This window comes from Stegostoma tigrinum, chromosome 13 (genome assembly GCF_030684315.1).
Source record: "Stegostoma tigrinum isolate sSteTig4 chromosome 13, sSteTig4.hap1, whole genome shotgun sequence".
NCBI lineage: Eukaryota > Metazoa > Chordata > Chondrichthyes > Orectolobiformes > Stegostomatidae > Stegostoma > Stegostoma tigrinum.
In genome coordinates, this window is record NC_081366.1 from 74,467,156 (window position 1) to 74,486,967 (window position 19,812).

General features: G+C 43.9%; 1 protein-coding gene across 1 annotated transcript in view; it reads right to left on the reverse strand.

The window, feature by feature from the left end:
* The window catches only part of LOC125458334 (slit homolog 3 protein-like), a 623,269-nt gene that overhangs the window by 212,299 nt on the left and 391,158 nt on the right, over positions 1-19,812 (reverse strand). The window contains exon 6 of the mRNA XM_048543536.2: positions 10,505-10,576. Coding sequence (XP_048399493.1) covers positions 10,505-10,576 — 72 coding nt within the window. The remainder of the gene's footprint in view (positions 1-10,504; positions 10,577-19,812) is intronic.

Below are 19,812 nucleotides of genomic sequence, written 5' to 3' on the forward strand. Positions count from 1 at the left end.
GCTGGTCTAATCCCACTCCTTCAATTTGGAGGGAGGCTGAGTGATAGCAAGGGCGTTGAACAAGAACAGAAGTCGTGATGGGGAAATTTGTTGTTCTGGTGCCCTAACCCTAACCCTATCGCAGACTTACATGCGTGTCCTCCTGGCAAAGAAAGTGCTACAGGTTTCTTGCTGCCCTGGCGCCAGTGAAGAACAGCTCGTGGGAAGCACCAGACTTAGCCACAGAGCTCTCTTTCCCAGGGAAATTGGCAACGTTTCACCAGCATCTCTAAAAGACGAGTTAGACAAACAGGTCTCCTCCTTGTGTTTTCACCGTCTGAGAATGCTCCAAAAATAGTTTTCAGCCAATCGAGTGAATCTTGAAAATGTACAGTCGCTGCTGCAATGTAGGAAATTTACGAATGTACGCGCGGCATCTCCCAACAGACAGAAATGCCACAACAACGGGGCTGAGGAATGCAAGGGTGGCGCCACTATCTCTCAGCTTGAACTTTGGGTTCAAGTCCCAGCTCCGGGAGCTGATGGCCATGAGAGGCCTGTCAAACAGCTTCATTACCAATCTGTACATTTTTCCCATATCCCTATTGAAAGCAGTGGCCAGTAGGAAAAAGCGAATGGGTGTGAATGGGTCTTTTTCAGGTTGGCAAAATGTAATGAGTAGTATTCCACAGGGATCAGTGCTAATACATCAACTGTTTACAATTTCGACAAATGCCTGAATTGAAGGGGCATCAGGTGTGTGCCAAATTTGCTGATGCTGCAGATAGGCAGGAGGACAATTTATGAGAGGACATAAGGAGGTTACAATAAAAATACTGACAGCTTAAGTGATTGGTCAAAGATGTGGCAAATGGAGTAACAATTTGGGAAAACAATATGCATTTGACCATTTTAGAAAGCTGGGAACAGTAGGGGGGCCAATCAGCACCTTGAGCCTACTCCACCATTTAATAAAATCATGGCTAATCTGTGACCTGACTCCATATGTCTGCCTTAGCTCATATCCCTTGATAACCTCACTTAATAATAATTTGTCCATCTCAGATTTAAATTTAACAACTGAATCAGCATTGACTGCTGTTTGAATTAGGACCCCTAAAGTGTGGAAACAGGCCCTTTGGCCCGACAAGTCCACACTGACCCTTGGTGCATCCCACCCAAACCCATTCCCCCTTTTACCCACCTAATCTACAGACCCCTGAACACTGCGGCAATTTAGCACGGCCCAAGTCACCTAGCCTGCACATCTTTGGACTATGGGAGGAAACCAGAGCACACGGAGGAAACCCGCACAGAGAACATGTAAACTCTACACAAAAGACAGTTGCCTGAGGGTGGAATCGAACCCAGGTCCCTAGCACTGTGAGGTAGCTGTGCTAACCACTGAGCCACTATGTCGCACTAAAGAGAGATTAAGAAGAGAGCTCGGGAAGAGAGTTCCAAACCTCCACCACGCTTTGTGCATAGAATTACTTTCTAACATCTCTCCTGAATGGTCTGTGCCCACTGATTCTAGAACCTTTAACCAGTAGAAATAGTTTATCTTTATCTGCTCCATCATTTCCTGTTAACATCTGAAGATTTTGATTAAATCACACCTTAATCTTCTAAATTCAGAGGAAGAAAGGCCTAATTTGCATAATCTCTCTTCATAACTTAATCCCTGAAGTGCAGGTATCATCCTTGTAAACCTGTGTCGAACTCTTTCCAGGGCCAAAACATCCTTCCTAAGGTAAGCAGCCCAGATCTGCTCATTAGGCTCTAAGTGGAGTCTCACTCAGGTTTTGTGTGACTACAGCAATACATCTGCATTCCTTTACTCCAACATTTTATCAGCTTTCTTGATTATTTTCTGCACTTGTTCAGGTCTGCACATCAGATGCTGTCTCACCAGCGTCCTGTTTACTACTACAGCATTTAAAAAGCATCCTGATGGTATATAAATAGGAAGGGTTTGGAGGGATTTGGGCCAAATGCTGGCAAATTGGAACTAGTCTAATTTAGGATATCTGGTCAGCATGGGCAAGCTGGACTGAAGAGTCTGTTTCCATGTTGTACATCTCTACGATTCTGAAGAAGTTGTGCAGGACACTGGTGAGGCTTCTTCTGAAATACTGTGTGCAGTTCTGGTCTCCCTGTTTTAGGAAGGATGTTACTAAGCTGGAGAGGCTTCAGAAGAGATTTACCGAGGTGTTGCCGGGAATGGAAGACTTGAGTTCTATAGAAAGGCTGAATAGGCTGGGACTTTTTTCACTGATGCATAAGAGGTCGAGAAGTGACCTTATTGAGGTTTATAAAATCATGAGGGGCATGGATAAGGTAAATGGCAGGTATCTTTTCAATTCTAGGGGGCATACTTTTAAGGTGAGAGGAGAAAGATTTTAAAAAAGACATGAGCGGCGATTTTTTACACAGAGAGTGGTTTGTGTGTGGAATGAGCTTCCAGAGGAAGTGGTGGATGTGGGGACAGTTATAAGATTTAAAAGACTTTTAGATAAGTATTATGAATAGGAAAGGCTGGGAAGAATATGGGCCAAATGCAAACAGGAGGGACAAGGTTAATTGGGGATTATGGTCACATGAACTGGTTGGACTGAAGGGTCTGCTTCCATGCTGCATGACTCGAAAGGTAAATATGTGGGCCTGTGCAGTGAATTCGAACACAAGAGAGTTTACACGTGCCAGAATGGATGAGGCATCACAAATAGTATTAATGTGAGAACATGCTGGTGATACACGGGCATGTACTTGTACACTTAAGTGATAGTAACGGTCAGAGAGGGAAAGCCTGTGTCAGAGAAAGCGTTTCTGTGAGAAAGGAGTGGCAGTGTTAGCTCTAGGTATACAGAATAACAGCGTGAACTCTGAGCATGTCAGCACCAGAAGTTAACAGAGTAAACAGGGTGCTTTAAAATTAAACAGAAAATGTACTTCAATTTTCCATAAAAAATAAACAGATAAGATCAAACAGAATTTCAGTTTGAAATGATAAAGGAACATCCTTGAACCAAAGGGGAATGTTTCCATTCCCAGCTACCACCCCTCTTTACATCAGATGTCAAGACTCACATTCAAAGAAGGACTTACCAAGGCTTCAGAATATCAAAATCAAATCAAACTGACGCGCTGTTTTAGTCATAGAGCTGCACAGCATGGAAACAGATCCTTCAGTCCAACTTGTCCATGCCGATCAGATATTCTAAATTAATCTAGTCCCATTTACCAGTATTTGGCCCGTATCGCTCTCAACCCTTCCTATTCATATATCCAGTGATAATGGGAACTGCAGATGCTAGAGAATCCAAGATAATAAAGTGTGAAGCTGGATGAACACAGCAGGCCAAGCAGCATCTCAGGAGCACAAAAGCTGACATTTCGGGCCTAGACCCTTCATCAGAGAGCAGGGTCGAGGCCCGAAATGTCAGCTTTTGTGCTCCTGAGATGCTGCTTGGCCTGCTGTGTTCATCCAGCTTCACACTTTATTACCTCTATTCATACACCCATCCAGGTAGCTTATAATTGTTGTGAATGTACCGGCCTCTACCACTTCCTCTGGCAACTCATTCCATACACACACCACCCTCTGCGTGAAAAAAATGGCCCCTCAGGTCCCTTTTAAAACCTTCCCCTCTCACCTTAAACCCACGCCCCTCTAGTTTTGGATTCCCCCACCCTGGGGAAAAGACCTTGGCTATTCACCCTATCTATGCCCCTCATGATTTTATCAACTTTTATAAGGTACCGTTCAACCCAATTAAAAATTTCTAAATATGATCCAACAGCCCCTAACACTCCCTGGTAATTGATTTTGCAGTTAGGACTGATAATGTTGATTATAAACATACACTGTCTGCCCTAACTTTCTGTTCTTATTTTTACTGATGTTAAATTTTAAGGGCGTTGGTTGGAACAGCAAGAAAACACATATGGATTCACAGTGGCATCACTCTGGGCCGGAATGTGTGAATTCATTACCACAAATATTAGGGCATCAGACAGAAGATGCAAAGCACAAATAAACTACTTAGCTCCATTATTCTGCTGTGAGACTCCGACTGTATCACTCACTTGGATTTCCAGAGGATATCAGCTCTGAAAGCAGGAATGGTTCCTTAGAAGAGGATAAGAGGTTCCAAAAATTCATAGAAGTTGACCCTACCCTCAGCTTTGATGTTTCTCAGTTAGTTGCAGAGTTGAAGCACATTTTGGAAAAGGGAGTTGAAAATGGAATTGATTTGCAACCAATCACCACTGTTTCTCTAAGCGATGTTCAAACACTCCTCCTGTCCAAAGGTAAATTCTACAGGTTAAAGATTTAGGAAGTGACCTAAGGGGCAACTTTTTCATGCAGAGTGTGTTGCATGAATGGAACGAGCTGCCAGAGGAAGTGGTGGAGTCTGGTATGATTACAACATTTAAAAGGCATCTGGATGATTAGATGAATAGGAAGGGTTTTGGAGGGATAATTTGGCTAAATGCTGGCAAACGGGACCAGATTAATTTAGGGTATCTGGTCAGCATAGATGAATTGGGCCGAAGAATCTGTTTCAATGTTGTACAGCTCTATGACTCTCTTACCGTTCATCGGTCAGCGGTAAATTAACTTATCGCAGTGACATGCCCGTAAGAGTTTTAATTTTGGATTGCAATGCGCTTTGGCTTCTGTTGAAATAAAGTGAGCAGCACAGGGTGCCGGCTGAGAGGAATTGCTGAGTCTGACCTGTGTGTGAGAGAGATGCACTAACATCAGCACAGAGATACTTGTCAATTTCGGGGTGTGTCATTGCAGATTATATTCGTGCCTCTGCAGTAGTGGGCTCAAAAACTACTCCCAGTTCTTTCCACCAACTACATCATGAGTGCTCGTTGCTTATTCTGAGTACTACATCACTACCCATGTGCTTGAAAACAGTAACATGCTGTTGGTAGAGGTGAATTATAAACTCTGGATATACTTAATCAGTGCGATCTTAGGCCAGATTGGCATCTGGTTTGGAAATGTGAAAAGATTTACATGCTTTTAGCGAGTATTGTATTTTTATGAAGGGGATCTGCAAGTGCAGAGCAGGTGCATGCACCCAAATCTAGTGACTTGGAAAAGGTCGTTTTTGGATAAGCTTTCAGATTTTTCTCCCCTCCCATTCTGTCTTTAATCACGCTGGGGTAGAGAGAAGATACTGACAGCCCACTGGCATCTCAACCCAACCACTCCACTGCCTCTTCTCCACGAGGAAGCCTGGGCCATGAGCAGAACCATCTGTCTAACTGCGGAAAGACAGGGATGATTCACTTCATGGCTGATAATTCCATCCGGGTATTTCCACTGGCCGTCAATGGATAACACACGAGTGGCATAGAACAAAATCCTTACCCTGGTTACATTGAGGCTTAACACAGCACCCGCTCCCTTGCTCCCACTGCGATCAACTCCCTTGGCAAGGTGTGAGTTTTGAGGGATGCCAAAACTCATAAAAATCTCACCGCATTCAATGCAGACAAAAGGGAAGTTAATTTCAAATTAAACACGACTCATTTATCCTGATGTTCAAAGTCATGCTAATGGAAGGACAGCAGGATCATTAAGGTACCAGGCAATGCAAAAATTGCTCCTGCCACCCAATGAACATAAAACAAGACGCAGCCCCTCAATATCAGAATTGATAAGATTCTGAAAACCATTGAACAAATGTTCTCAGCAAAAATGAAATACATAGGAAAGGTCCTTTCTTTTAACCATCATATTATGTAACATGTATGACTAATGTCAATATCTTAGTGTCATTCACTAGTGTATGCCGATTTTAGCTCAATTCAAACAGCTAAGCTGACTACCAAATTGAAACACAACGAGGAAAGGAACAAGATTTAAAACAAGAAGGGGATATAACCAAAATAGAATCATATAATTTGGAGACCACAGTCAGGTAAGTACATCTCTTGCCTAATGATCTCTAACTTTACAAAGATGATAGAATAAGTAAGCAATCCCTCAGTTAATTCCTCGCTTTCGCTCAACTGCGGAATAGATGAAATGTGCACCGACAAAATCCTGCAAATAAGAACTGGCCTAGAATTCACGAAGAAACTCACCTCTCCTGGTCAAATGCTTCTTGTTGAAAGTGCATCGCCAATATGTGAGCAGATACAGATGATGTGGTACACTTAAACATCTCGGTTCTTTTTTCTGGTTGCATCAGCGCACTGCACCCCAAGTCGGCGCTTTCCCTTTGGTCAGTTTCGCACTTTCTCCTCCCATCTCCTGATTGCGGCGTGCGGAGATTTATGCTCGTTCAAGTGTGCTGACATCAGGGGGACTGTTACTGATTTATCACTGCGGTCAAAAAAAAAAGCCCGAGTCTTTTTTTTTGAACTGCAGCAATTCTTTGGGTGGGGAGGCACAGCTGAGGAGTTACGCAGAACGCACCTGGATCGTGATGGTAGCAGCGCTTTAGTGGGCTCAACAGAACACGGACAAGATGAGGAAGTGATGGTGCAGCTATGCGGGTAATGTAATGTCTGGGCCTGATTCCAAAGCTTCAGCCACACACCTTTCCCAGATTGCGGGCAGCACTGGGAAACAGCATTGGCTCAGTGGGACAGTGAGATCATGGAGACTGGCGTTGAGTTATGTGGTACATTGCGGATTGAGGTGCGGAGGGGGCCTGTGATGCATCTGTACTGAGTTAACATGCTCAGAAACAGCTAGCGTTACCGCATCTGATACTCGGGTCACCACACTTCAAAGGTTGCTCCGGTAGTTTTTCATGTTGCCAAGGAAACATCTTACCATTTTTATTTCTGTCAGATGGGGCTACCAGTAAAACTTCATAAAGTCATCAGGAAGAATGATAAAGGCATTTACGAATCCATTGCAACAGGGAGAAAAAAAAGCCAAGAATGAAAATTTCTGCTCTGGCAGAGAGACACAAGAGCTAAAAGAGAGCACTTTGCAACATCAAAATTTGGTCAATCTCTTAAAGTAATAAATCAGTACCCAAAGGCATTGCACACAGTTAATGGGATTACTGTTACTTAGCTGACTCACTGAGATAAACAATGTGGGGTTTAAGGAGAGCTTGTTGATGGATCTGCAGCTGACTCATTTAAGCGAGCATCCATCTCGACTGAATCCACAGCAGACGTTCATCGGCAATTATCGCCGAAAAAATCAGACTCAGAATGCCCATCTTGCATTCTTGGCACTTTCTCCTGAAGCCCATCGCAACATTCTTTCATCCTTTGCTAACCCGGTGAGGGTGGACAGGAAGGCGAACATTTTGGAATTTGTGCACCTGTCATATTTGCCTTGCTGCCCAACCTTCATTCCCGCAGGATTGACATGCGGGGCAACCGGAGGTTTCCAAAAGCACGCAGTAGAGTCACAGAAATGTACAGCATGGAAACAGAACCTTCGGCGCAGCTCATCTATTAAATTAATCTAGTCCCATTTGCCAGCATTTGGCCCACATCCCTGTAAATCCTTCCTGGTCATGTACCCATCCAGAGACCTTTTATGTGCACATATAATGGTCATCATCTTGAAGAAACTTCAAAATACCGCAGAAAGCTTCAGGCAAGTTTCTTTTTAAACTGACACAGGATTTCAACATTTGAAATGATCGGGGAAGCTTATTCAGCAACAACGAAGAGCACAGCAATCTCTCCATGGGCTACATTCCCTAAGGAGATCCTCGAATAATGGTATCAGTTAGCCCTCTTTCGGGGATCCATGTGCACCCCGCAATGGTTTTGTATATCTACAAAAATAAACCACCATTGAGGCAAAATATGTGTGCAACAGTTCCCTGTTTGCAGTCCCAAGATGAATTTGGACTAAACCACACTGAATTGTATCAGTGTTGCATCTATCAGTATCAAAAAAGTTGAGATTGAAGCGGTGCTCAGTTTTCTGATCGCCTTTTTCTTTTGTAGAATTTGTAGCATGGAAATAAGCCAAACTGGTCTATGTGAGTGACAACACTCTGCATGACATTCCTCCTGCCTGACTTCATCAGGATGTTCCTTCCTCTTTTTCTCATTCACATACTTATTTAGCTTAAATGAGTCCTCACTGTTCCCCACAAATCCCCCATGTGACAGCCAGATCCCTCAGCAAAGACCTTTCTGCTGAATTCCTCTCTAAGTCTAGTGCCATCAGAAGTGTAAAACACCTTCCTTGAATCTATCTTATCAAACACTTTCATCATTCGAAAGACTATTAGGTCACCTTGCAGCCTTTGCTTTTCCCTGGAAATTGCAGTTCATTCTTTCTTCTAAACTGTAACCTTTTAAATCAAGGGGCTGTAAGGGTTTTACCAAATGCCATCCATGGAGGATGGTACCTGTTTCGGAGACTCAAAGTTTTGAGTTAGTGATAATGGGAACTGCAGATGCTGGAGAATCCAAGATAATAAATTGTGGAGCTGGATGAACACAGCAAGCCCAGCAGCATCTTACATCAGCTTTTGTGCTCCTGAGATGCTGCTGGGCCTGCTGTGTTCATCCAGCCTCACAATTTATTATCAAAGTTTTGAGCTGATGGTTTTGGGCGAATTTGAGCAGAAAGATAGTCACTAAGTCATTAAAGCAAAACCATCACTGTGTCAGAGAATAGCACAGGAGAGTGCACAGGGATCAGAAATTCTGGGCTAGCCCCCACAAACAAATGGGCAGGGGGATGATGTGAGCCATAGCTCAAAGATTTGTCACTGCTGAAAATGAAACTTGGATGACTCTACTGCTGGCCTTTCTAGCTTCCTTGGCTATCCAGGGATTTCTGGCTCATGAGAAAGCACACAACATTGAAGGGCATTAAGGAATTGGCATGAAGATCAGAAGTATTTTGCTTGTTAAAATGCATGTGGAATGCTGGAAGACATCATTTACAAGGCATTTGCACGGTTCGTCAGACACTTTCCGATCGTCTTCCTTTATTGCACTGAAGGCTAAGTGCCTTAGTGGTCAGTGGGTGAGAAATACTTATAGAAGCCCTACATTGGAGAGGCAGACTATTTGGCTCATTTGGTCCACACCAACCACCACGCCCTCTGAAGAGCATCCCACTTAGACTCACGCCCACTCCCTATCACCCTGCATTTACCATCACTAATCCACTTAACCTCCATGTCCCTGCACACTGTGGGGCAATTTCCCTTGGCCAGTCCACCCAAGCTGCACACTCTTGGGCTGTGGGTGGAAACTCAGGCGGAGGATGTGCAAACTCCACACAGACAATGCCTCAAGTTTGGAACCGAACCCGGGTCCCTGGACACTGCGAGGCAGCAGTTCTAACCACACAGCCACCATCAAAGAAATCCAAAAATAACCTGCCACCTGACTGAGAAAATATTCACTGCTCATGACATCGTTGCGCTTCCTGTCAAGAGGACAAACAAGCGTAAATTACATTTCTTCAAATGTAGCAATTCCATTCACCATACAAATGTCCCAAACTTTGCCACACTAGTCCGTACAGTCATACAGCATGGAAACAGGCCCTTCAGTCCAACCAGTCCATGCCGACCAAATTCCCAAACTAAGCTAGTTCCACCTGCCTGCTCCTCGATCATATCCCTCTAAATCTTTTCTTCTCATGTACTTTTCCGAATGTCTTTTAAATATTGTAACTGTACCCAGATCCAACACTTCCTCAGGAAGTTCATTCCACAAGTGAGCCATTGTGTTTAAAAAAAAGCCCCCGGGTCTTTTTGTTTTTAAATTTCTTTCATCTTAAAAATGTGACCCCCTAGTGTTGAAATCTCCCCAGTCCCAGGAAAAGCCACCTATGAAAACCCCCAGTCAGCTCCCAGAGTCCGCACCAAACCTTCCTGTAAATGGGATGGGAGAGAGATGTCTGTTTGAAATCTGAGCAACGAGCACTGACACACGCAATGAACAATAAATCGTTCATTCGTGGCTCATGACAAAAAGTGTTCATAATTTTGAGCACACAGTTTGCTTCATTTGCATGCACGAAAAGATCAAAAGGCGATCGACACTCTCCCCAATACAAAAAAAGACACGAGTACGCGCAGCAGATATATCATTCCAAGTGCGAGGATCTGATCAGAACAGGAGAGTTGATGGACAGACACCATATAATTACAGCTAAAATGACATTTGGTGATAATCTCTGAACTCTCCCAAGCTCCATTCTCACCCTTTTCATTTTGGGGCTGATTTCCGCCCTTTTTCTCTCTCTGCTTGCTTGCAACTTAAGTTCCTGTGAATTTGCATACAGCTGCCTCAAGACATATTCTTGAATCTTATATTTTGCTGCCTCACACACGCCTCTCTCTCTACCACATGCTACAAAAGGCATGTGAAAAGCAGTCCCAGAGAGGCGCCTCTGCCCGGTAAGCATGTGTTCAGCTCCCAGTTTACATACGATGCAGCTATCTCCAAAGCAGGAATGGGTTAAAGCTTACAAACAACAGGAATGGAGGAGGAGGAGAGAGAAAGACAGAGAGAGAGAGAGAGAGACAGAGAGTAGACCCATACTTACAGAATCTCCAGGTCACGCAGGGCTCGGAACGTTCCATCCTCTATGCAACTTATGTGGTTATTGTCCAGTTGCCTGAGATAAAACAAAATAACAAATACATCAGAAGGAGTGGGGACAGCCAGGAAAATAAAAGACCCTTTTTTCCCCTCTCTTTCCATTCTCAGCCAAGCAGGAGTCCCGAAAAGCCTAGCCACAAAGATTACCCGCCTCACGAGTAAAACTCAGGCTTGGCACCTTGTAATACCGGGATCCCTCTTGTCTCCCTCAGCCACAGAGCTATTTTCCCCCCCTTAACCTTCACCGAATGAAAAGCATCCCACCGAGCGCAGAAGCCTATCAGCTCTCTGTAAATATTAATTGCGCAGTTTTTTAAAGGCAGAGTGAGTAATTTCATTACATTAGGTGGCCTAATCCATTACAGGCTTTTACTGTCCTGTCACTGAAACCATTTCATTAAAAGTAGAGGCTTCTAAATCATTTGAGGTCGTGCAAGTTGCCCTCCAAGACCTACCAGCATTTCTTTCCCCCTGTACGTGCGTATGATTCAATTCCCCTTTTGTTATCTCTCCTTGGTCATTCAAAATGTGGCTAACAAGTCCCTGACACAATGTTCAGTCAATAATCCACCGGGGTGCACACTGCATTCCCCAAAATTGAAATACAGCGAAGTCTGCTCATTGTAGCGTGTGCCCCACAACGATTAACCATGTTGCCCTGACAATGAGCCACCATCTCCAACAACACCCCCCCCGCAACACCCCAGTGAGGCGGTTGTCCAAAAGAAAGATAGAGGTAAAAAACCTCACAAAGCAAGCATTTTGGGGGCAGGTTTTAAACGGGCCTTGTCGTGGATATGAAATAAAAAGCCCTTTGCAAATGGAAGAGAAAAGCTTGCTGGCACAAGGCACAGTGATGCGTGAAAATGCACTTGTATAGAGAGGGGAGAGTGTGCTTTGGTCAGGTGCACGGGTGAGTCGGGCAGAGACAGCAATTCACAGAGCTTGTTACAAACAGCCACAGAAGTTGTCGGAAAATCGCAGCAAGTCAAGCAGCATCTGTGGAAAGAAATTATTTCACGTTTCGGGTCCAGTGACCTTTCTTCAGAAGTCACTGGACCTGGAACATTAACTCTAATACCTCTCCATTGATGCTGACCGACCTGCTGTTGTTTCTGGTTTACGGCATCCGCAGTTCTTCAGATTTTTATTTCACATTTGCTTTTTTTTTCAGAAATGGGTTTGCAATGCTGCACTGTACGGAGCGGTTCACTCTTTCTGAGAAGGATGACTCCCTCCTTTATAGGGAAAAAGTGCACCCTGCAATTGAATCTTGCAGGGGGGTCACTGTGTGCTGTGAGGCATCAGTAGCCTCCGCAACTGTCACTGACTTGGTCACTACTATAAAACAAAGACCCCACTCCCCACGAGTCCTACACCTTGCTTTCATGCTGGATTTCGGAGTTCAGTGTCCCAGAAAACAAAAAAATCATCCCACAACAATTACTGAGAAGTACCACTGGAGAGTGTGAGGGTCTGCTAGTTTTAATAGCTGGACAGACAGGGAGTACAAATTCTCCATTAAAGCCTCAGAATCTGTCCCTATGCAAAGTTTTTATCATCCAGAACAAAGAAACAGCACAGGAACAGGACCTTCAGCCCTCCAAACCTGTACCAACACATTTTGCCCTTCCATGCTGAAACTGTCTTCACTTACAGGGTCTTTATCTCTCTGTTCCCTTCATATTCATGAAAATTTAGAAATTATTAAACAACACATGCTCTTTTCAGCTGATCTAATGAAAGAAAATCTAACTAGCAGTTCAGGCTTTTAAGACAGGCTGGGAATTTGAAATAGAATTGCAATTAAGCTATTTACAGATACAAAACATAATTTAACGCACAGATTTAGACAAGCTGCCATGAAAAGTGTAACTTTTTAATCTTTTCATTCTATTGATATCCTTATCGTGGATAATAGATATGCCAAATATTAAGAAAAAATGTTGCCAAAGTTTCTTTTCCTACCAGAAGGCTCACAGAACTTAGAACAGTACAGTACAGGAACAGGCCTTTCGGCCCATGATGTTGAGCTGAATGTGATGCTAAACTAAATTAATCTCTTCCGCCTGCTTTTGCTCCATATCCGTCCATTCCCTTCATATTCAGGTGCTTATCTAAAACTCCCTTAAATGCCCTTATTGTACCGGCATCCACCACCACCCCTGGCAGCGCGGTCCAAACTCCTACCACTGATTTTTCCAAAATTTGCATGATTTATCAATATACTAGAAGATGAGTGTCAGCAGAGCTTGTATAATAAAGATCAGTCCTGATTCGTGGTGGTGGTGGGAGCTAAGGGGAAGGGAACAATGATGCAGGATACTGGAAGCAAAATACAGAGGCAAACATTTTATTCTCAGGATCATTAGTCTCAGGATTCTCCTCCACGGAAAGCAAGGGTTACTGGCTCCCTGAAAAAAAATCAAGTGCACAAGCAACTGGAATTCATAGTCCCACATCAAAAAATAGTCCAAAAGTACTTTTAGCTTTCAATCAAATGATGGAATAGACGGGACTCCACTCTAATAGAAACCCTGTGAAGTCAGTCATGCACATTATAATCTTGTAATGGTAGCTTTCCTGAAGGTATGCACCACTCATTCCACTCATAACTCATATAGAAATGTTGAATAGGTTAGGCCTATACCTGCTGGAATTTAGAACAATGAATGGTGACCTTATTGAAACAAACAAGACATTGAAGGGGAAGATATTCATAAGGGAAGAGGTCCCCTGTTATGGCAGGAGTAAGACTTCCTTTTTCTTGCTATCTCAGAGGGTTAACATAGAACATAGCACAGTACAGGCCCTTCGGCCCACGATGTTGTGCCGAACTTTTACCCTCATCCTAAGGTCAGTCTAACCTCCACCCCTACCTTATACTATCATCCATATGCCTACCTAATAGCCGCTTAAATGCCTCTAATGAGGCTGATTCCACTACCCTCTCCGGAATGCATTCCACGCCCCTACCACTCTCTGAGTAAAGAACCTACCTCTGACATCTCCCCTATATCTACCTCCACTCTCTTTAAAACTATGCCCCCTCATAATAGCTACCTCCACCCTAGGAAAAAGTCTCCGGCTGTCTATTCTATCTATACATCTGATCATTTTGTACAACTCTATCAAGTTACTTCTCATCTTTCGTCATTCTAAAGAGAAAAGCTGCAGCTCTCTAAATCTTTCCTCGTAAGACCTTCCCTCCATTCCAGGCAACATCCTGGTAGATCTCCTCTGTACCTTTTCTAACGCATCCACATCTTTCCTGTAATGAGGTGACCTGAACTGGACACAATACTCCAGATGTGGCCGAGCCAGGCTTTTGTGTAGCTGCTATGTGGAATTGAAGGTGGTGTAGATTGTATGACTAAATGTATTCAAAGTTCAATGAGATGTTTTATAGTCAAACGAATGAAGGCATACTGGCAACAAATAGGAAAATGGTCATAAGACCACAATCAGATCTGCAGTGATTATATTGAATGGTCGGCCAGGTTTAAATGGTCAAATGACCCTACTCCCACATCAAATGTTCATGTCAACCAATAGAGAAAAATAGAAAGCAATCCTTTTCTTATAACAGAGATAACATGGTGTGAAGCTGGGTGACCCTTCTCAACCCGAAATGTCAAACTTTCCTGCTCCTGTGATGCTGCTTGGCCTGCTGTGTTCATCCAGCTTCACACCATGTTATGTCAGGTTCTCCAGCATCTGCAGTTCCCGCTATCACTGTAATAACCTTTTCTCATAACTCTTTTATTTGCAAAAAATTAAAGGACTTGGAGCTTTAAATGTCTTCACTGGTCACTTTGACAACCTTGGAGGTCCCTTAACAAGGTTGACAGTCCCAGTGCGGTGTCACGGTCCAGACCAAACTCCCTTAAAACATATCAGAGAAATAGCCTAGACCCTTACTTTTATCTTATTTAAAGGCAAGTGGAAGATGTTCTGTCCCAGATGTGACTCAATTGGTCAGCCTACAAGGTGCTAAGCAAAACATTCTTTATTCTTATGCCACAGTTAATATGCAAACAAAGAACTTTAACTCTATCAAAATATTTAATAAAATAATATATTATTTAGCTACTATTCATTAACTGTTCCGTTCCCATAAACACACCGTCAACAAAAGTAAAGACAACAAAAAAGATTTCCATCACTTGTGATCTTCTCCAGTCATAGAGAAAGGTAAAAATGAAAGAATGAATCGAGCAGCAGAGACAAAACTTGAGCTTTGGTCACCAGCAGAGAGAGAGCTGTATCTAGCAGCTTCAACTCCAAATTCCCAACTTCAACAACTGAAGGCAAAAGCTAAAATTCTGGGTCTGTGTGAGATTGACTCCACCCACTCATGCTTCTTTTGCCTACTTGAAAACAAAGCCCAAAGCTATTTACTCTGCTTTTCATGGGGCAGACACCTTGGTACCAGATTTACAACACTGCCCTTCAAGAGAAGGAGGACAGAACAAATCCCGCTTAAAGGCACATGTTGTCAGAGTTTGCACATTTTCTTACAGTGAAGCGTGTCGAATTTTAACAATCCCACAGAGTCCCTGATCTCTCCTAAAAAAGATGCCTTGCCTTTTTACCCAAAGATTGCTAAACCTCTCTCAAAGGACAGTGTGCCTGCAACGGTAATAGATTCGCCAACTTTAGGTACATTTAAGTCGTCATTGGACAAGCGTATGGACGTACATGGAATAGTGTAGGTTAGATAGGCTTAAGATCGGTATGACAGGTCGGCGCAACATCGAGGGCCGAAGGCCTGTACTGTGTTGTAATGTTCTATGTTCTATGTTTACCTCCTCCGCCAAATGTGCTCCGTGACCAAATTCAAAGGAGAGCCATACTTCTTCAGGATGGTATCTCAGCTACCAGAGTGAATCTGTAGGGTTCATGGCTTCTCTAATCTGCACTGTCTGGGGTTTCCAACACTTACCACACCATAGCACACAGGAGTTGGAGTGACTGATGAGCTAAGTGGCCATCTGCCTCTGAGAGTGATGCATACAAGACTCCCAACCTTACATCATTCCCGCTCTATGAAAATGGGAAGTTTGGAAATGGTTATAGTGGTTTCTGGCTACTTTCACCATTTACATCACAGATGAGACACTATCTGTCCTCTATTTCCTTATGGAGGCTGAGGTGGAAGTATCGCTAGCTGAATACTTTGGCCCCAGAGTCCTTCTCCTCCTTCCAGCAGCTTATGCTTGTCTGTTTCACCTCTGTATTGTTCACCCTGTCATGCTACAATTCAATGCAGCTCCCATGACTTGCAGCATAGTGGTCTGAGCACAAACCTACAATCCTGAGTCTTTTTCATATGCCGCAGTAACTGGTATGCACTCACCAGATGTCCAAACCAACACAGATTTGAACTAACTCCGCAAGTGTCAGGAGACATCGATCAGCTACATATACAGCAGCACTGGGAACAAATTCATCCCATGCACTGCTTGACATCATGAATACTACGTTCTGAGTGTAATTCTTACATGTGCACCCTGAGCTGTTGCTGCCTCCACATTCATTATTACAACAAGCACAAGATGGATCGAGCACGACGTACCCAGAAACGTGCATGCACACTGCAGATGCTGTTTTGAAACCAAAAAAAGCCTCTGTAGGTGCTAAATCGTAGGCACAAAGTGGCTTTTATCTTAGCTACAAAGTTCAGTAGATGCAGTTGGCATACAATCCCGGCTGGCAGGTGAAGTCCTCATCAGAGTTAATGACAATTGCAGATGCTGGAGAATCCGAGATAACAAAGTATGGAGCTGGATGAACACACCAGGCCAAGCAAAATCTCAGGAGCATAAAAGCTGACGCTTCGGGCTTCGACTCTTCTAGGCCTGAAACGTCAGCTTTTGTGCTCCTAAGGTGAAGTTCTCATGTTTGAATTCAGAACTACAGTTGCATCTTTCCATACCAGCTGTTCAAATGGACTGCAGAGATAAGCGCTTTCTTCCTATAGAGTTATTGAGTCATGGAATTTTGCAGCATGGAGACAAGCCCTTCAGTCCAAACTGGTCCATTCCAACGAAAGTGCCCATCCATACTAACCCCATTTCCCTACACTTGGTCCATATCCTTCTAAACCTTTCCTATCCATCTACTCATCCAAATGCCTTTTAAATGCTGTTAATGTGCCCGCCTCAAGCACTTCCTCATTCCATATGTGTACCAACCTCTGTGTGAAAAAAGTTGCCCCTCAGGTTCCCATGTATTTGCCACTTAGTATGCCGATCCTCGAGTACTTCTAGTTATCGAGCAGCAAGAGTTCCATGAGGGTGAGGGTTTGCACTGAGATGGCTGTTGCAAGATCAGTTGTGTATCTACATTTGGATTCATAGAGGTCTACAGCATGGAAACAGGCCCTTTGACCCAACTTGCCCATGCTGCCCAGTTTTCACAATTAAACCATACGCACTTGCCTCTAATTGGTCCATATCCGTCCACACCCATCCCATCCATGTTTCTGTCCAAATGTTTCTTAAATGACAAAACTCTACTCATTTCCACCACAACCCCTGGCAGCATGGTCCAGACTCTCACCACCCTCTGCTTGAAAAGCATTGTCCCTCCAGATCTTATTGTATCTCTCCCTTTTCACCTTAAATCTTTAGTTTCAGACTCCACTACAATGGGGAAAAGCCATTGGCTATCTACTTTATCTATGTGTTGGCATAGCACAGTGGCTCAGTGGTTAGCACTGCTGCTGCACAGTGCCAGAGGCCTGGGTTTGATTCCGCCCTCGGGCGATTGTCTGTGTGGAGCTTGCACATTCTATGCGTATCTACATGGGGTTCCTCTGGGTGCTCCGGTTTCCTCCCACAGGCAAGGTAGATTGGTCAAGCTAAATTTCCCCCTCGACTCCAGGGGTGTGTAAGTCAGGTGGATTAGCCATGGGAAACATAAGGTTTCAGGGAAGAGGGTAAGGGGATAGGCCTGGGTGGAAGGCTCTTCAGAGGGGTGTTCTGGACTTGTTGGGCCGAATGGCCTGTTTCCACAGTGCAGGGATCCTATGACTGTCTATGGTATTACAGACCACTATGAGGTCACCTCTCAATCCCCTAAGCTCCGGGGAGAAAAATCCCAGCCCATTCAGTATTTCCTCATAATTCAAACCTTCCAGTAGTATCCAAGTAAATTTTTTATGCACCCTTTCTAGTTTAATCATATCCTTTTTTTTCGACTCGGCAGATGGGATGGAAATATTAAAAAGAAATGATGGGGTCAAGAATAAACTGCGTTGTGAGCCCAGTGTTCAGCTGTTAAGGTTGGTCCTCTGTGGTATGAGATGCACATGGGACTAAGGTAAGTGTGGCTGCTGATAGTGTAATTTTGGCTTGAAGTATACTATTCTAGTTTTCAACAGCAGTGTTTCCCTCCACACCAATTTGTGTACTTCGATCATGTTTGTACAAACTGGTGTTGTTTTTAAACCTATGTTGCTACCCAGATATGATATGCACATTGCGTGGAATTATCGGGTTATAGCTGTTCCATCTATTTCAACAATAAAAGCCACCCTGCAATGACTGCGCAGAGGCCAGCATCCTGTCACCAAGTCACCCTTTACTTACTCGTGCACAGTATACTAGCTGTGACTAGTCAGCTCAGAGTCAGTCCCCTGAACTAAGGAGATTCTAGTCCCTTGGTTATATATATATTTTTATCGCAGTGGCACAGAGGATGTGTCCTGCTACCAAATCATCTATTCACTTCACCAATACCAGTGAGCTCAGAAATCATTAGTATCACTGGCTCGGAAACAGTCCCCTTAACTCAGGAGATTTTAAATCTCCTGGTTATACTTTTTGTTTCCTTTCTCTCTCCTGGTTATACTGGGCAGCCAAGGCTTTCCTGATTGGCCCAGATTAACAACCCCAGTCAAGGATCTCGTAGTCAGTGAGGTCCACCTGCTTCCAATCACGGAAAACCCGTAAGGATGAATAGCTAGGCTCTTTGGAATAACATCTGTCCCAGCAGCAACTCTCCCACTCCCTGTGCAGAGCCTTGATGATCAGCTGGTAAAATATTTGAATCAGTAATTGTCTCCCCTAGTTTCAGGATGATAGTTGCATACCCCATGGACCTGGTCACAGTATGCATGTTGGTCAAGAGGCATGCTGTTCAGTTCCACATGTATTCAGCACATTTCCTGGGAGCTGTCACCTGGGCCTGTAGTGTTGCCTGACATGCTAAGTGCAAGATCCAAGTGCAGAGTCTTCTGTATGTGTGACACTGGCAGTTGGTCAAAAGATGGAGCAAAGCCCTTCATTTGTTTTAACTCCTTTTTGCGTGGAAGTTGGGGACAGTTTGTGTGGCAATGGTGTCAGCTGTGATGTGCACGGCGCTATACTGTAATGGAGAAATCTCCAGACTCGCCCACTTGAGTGAGCGAGGGCCACACACGGCCATTGCATGTGGCTCCCATTCTACAGGAACCAGCCATTCCAAGTGTGCGGTAACAGCAGTGGAGTTACCGGCTATCAGCTGACATTAGCTCACATCTGGGGTAGTAAAGCACAAGGCAACATCGCACTAATGTTGTACTCACGCTGCACCTCAAACGATCAGCCAGTGGTGTGGGACCTCCAGCGTTCAGCAGAAATGTTCTTTACCCTGAGCACTGCATGAAGGTGACAAACTCAGAGCTTGTTGCATCAGGGTAGATACACTGAAACGCATTTTCATGCCAGCATTTCAGTAATCTCCACAGTTTTGGTGGCGATGTGTTGAGGAGGATTTAGAGACCAATATTAACTGGCTGCACAAAATAAAACTGAGGAAGGCGGCAGAATTGATACAATATTGTCTTGTTAAATGCTTCCGCATGGTCAACAAAAACAACACATCAACAACAGCTGATGTGTTCCTAAGTGGCACATTTGGGGTTTATAAACAGTAATGACTTTGTTGTCCACTGGCTCAGCACGTTTAAAGATTGCAGGAATCTGAGAGTTAACCATGCCTATGACTGTTAAACAACATTTTTATCTGAGCCGTGTCTCTCTGGCCTGTAATTGAAAGGTGTCTCTGTGATTTGTCCATTTGCTGCCCACTTTACAACTTGTGTTCGAATGTAGCCGGTGATCCTGGCCAACGGATCGTGCTAATGTTTCACAGCAAGGTGGACTACAGCAACTACGCTGTATTTTACAATAAAAATCATTCATCCAAAACCCCTGGCCAACTGTGTCAGTGAGATTGGTGTTGCCACATTATGTACAGTGGAAT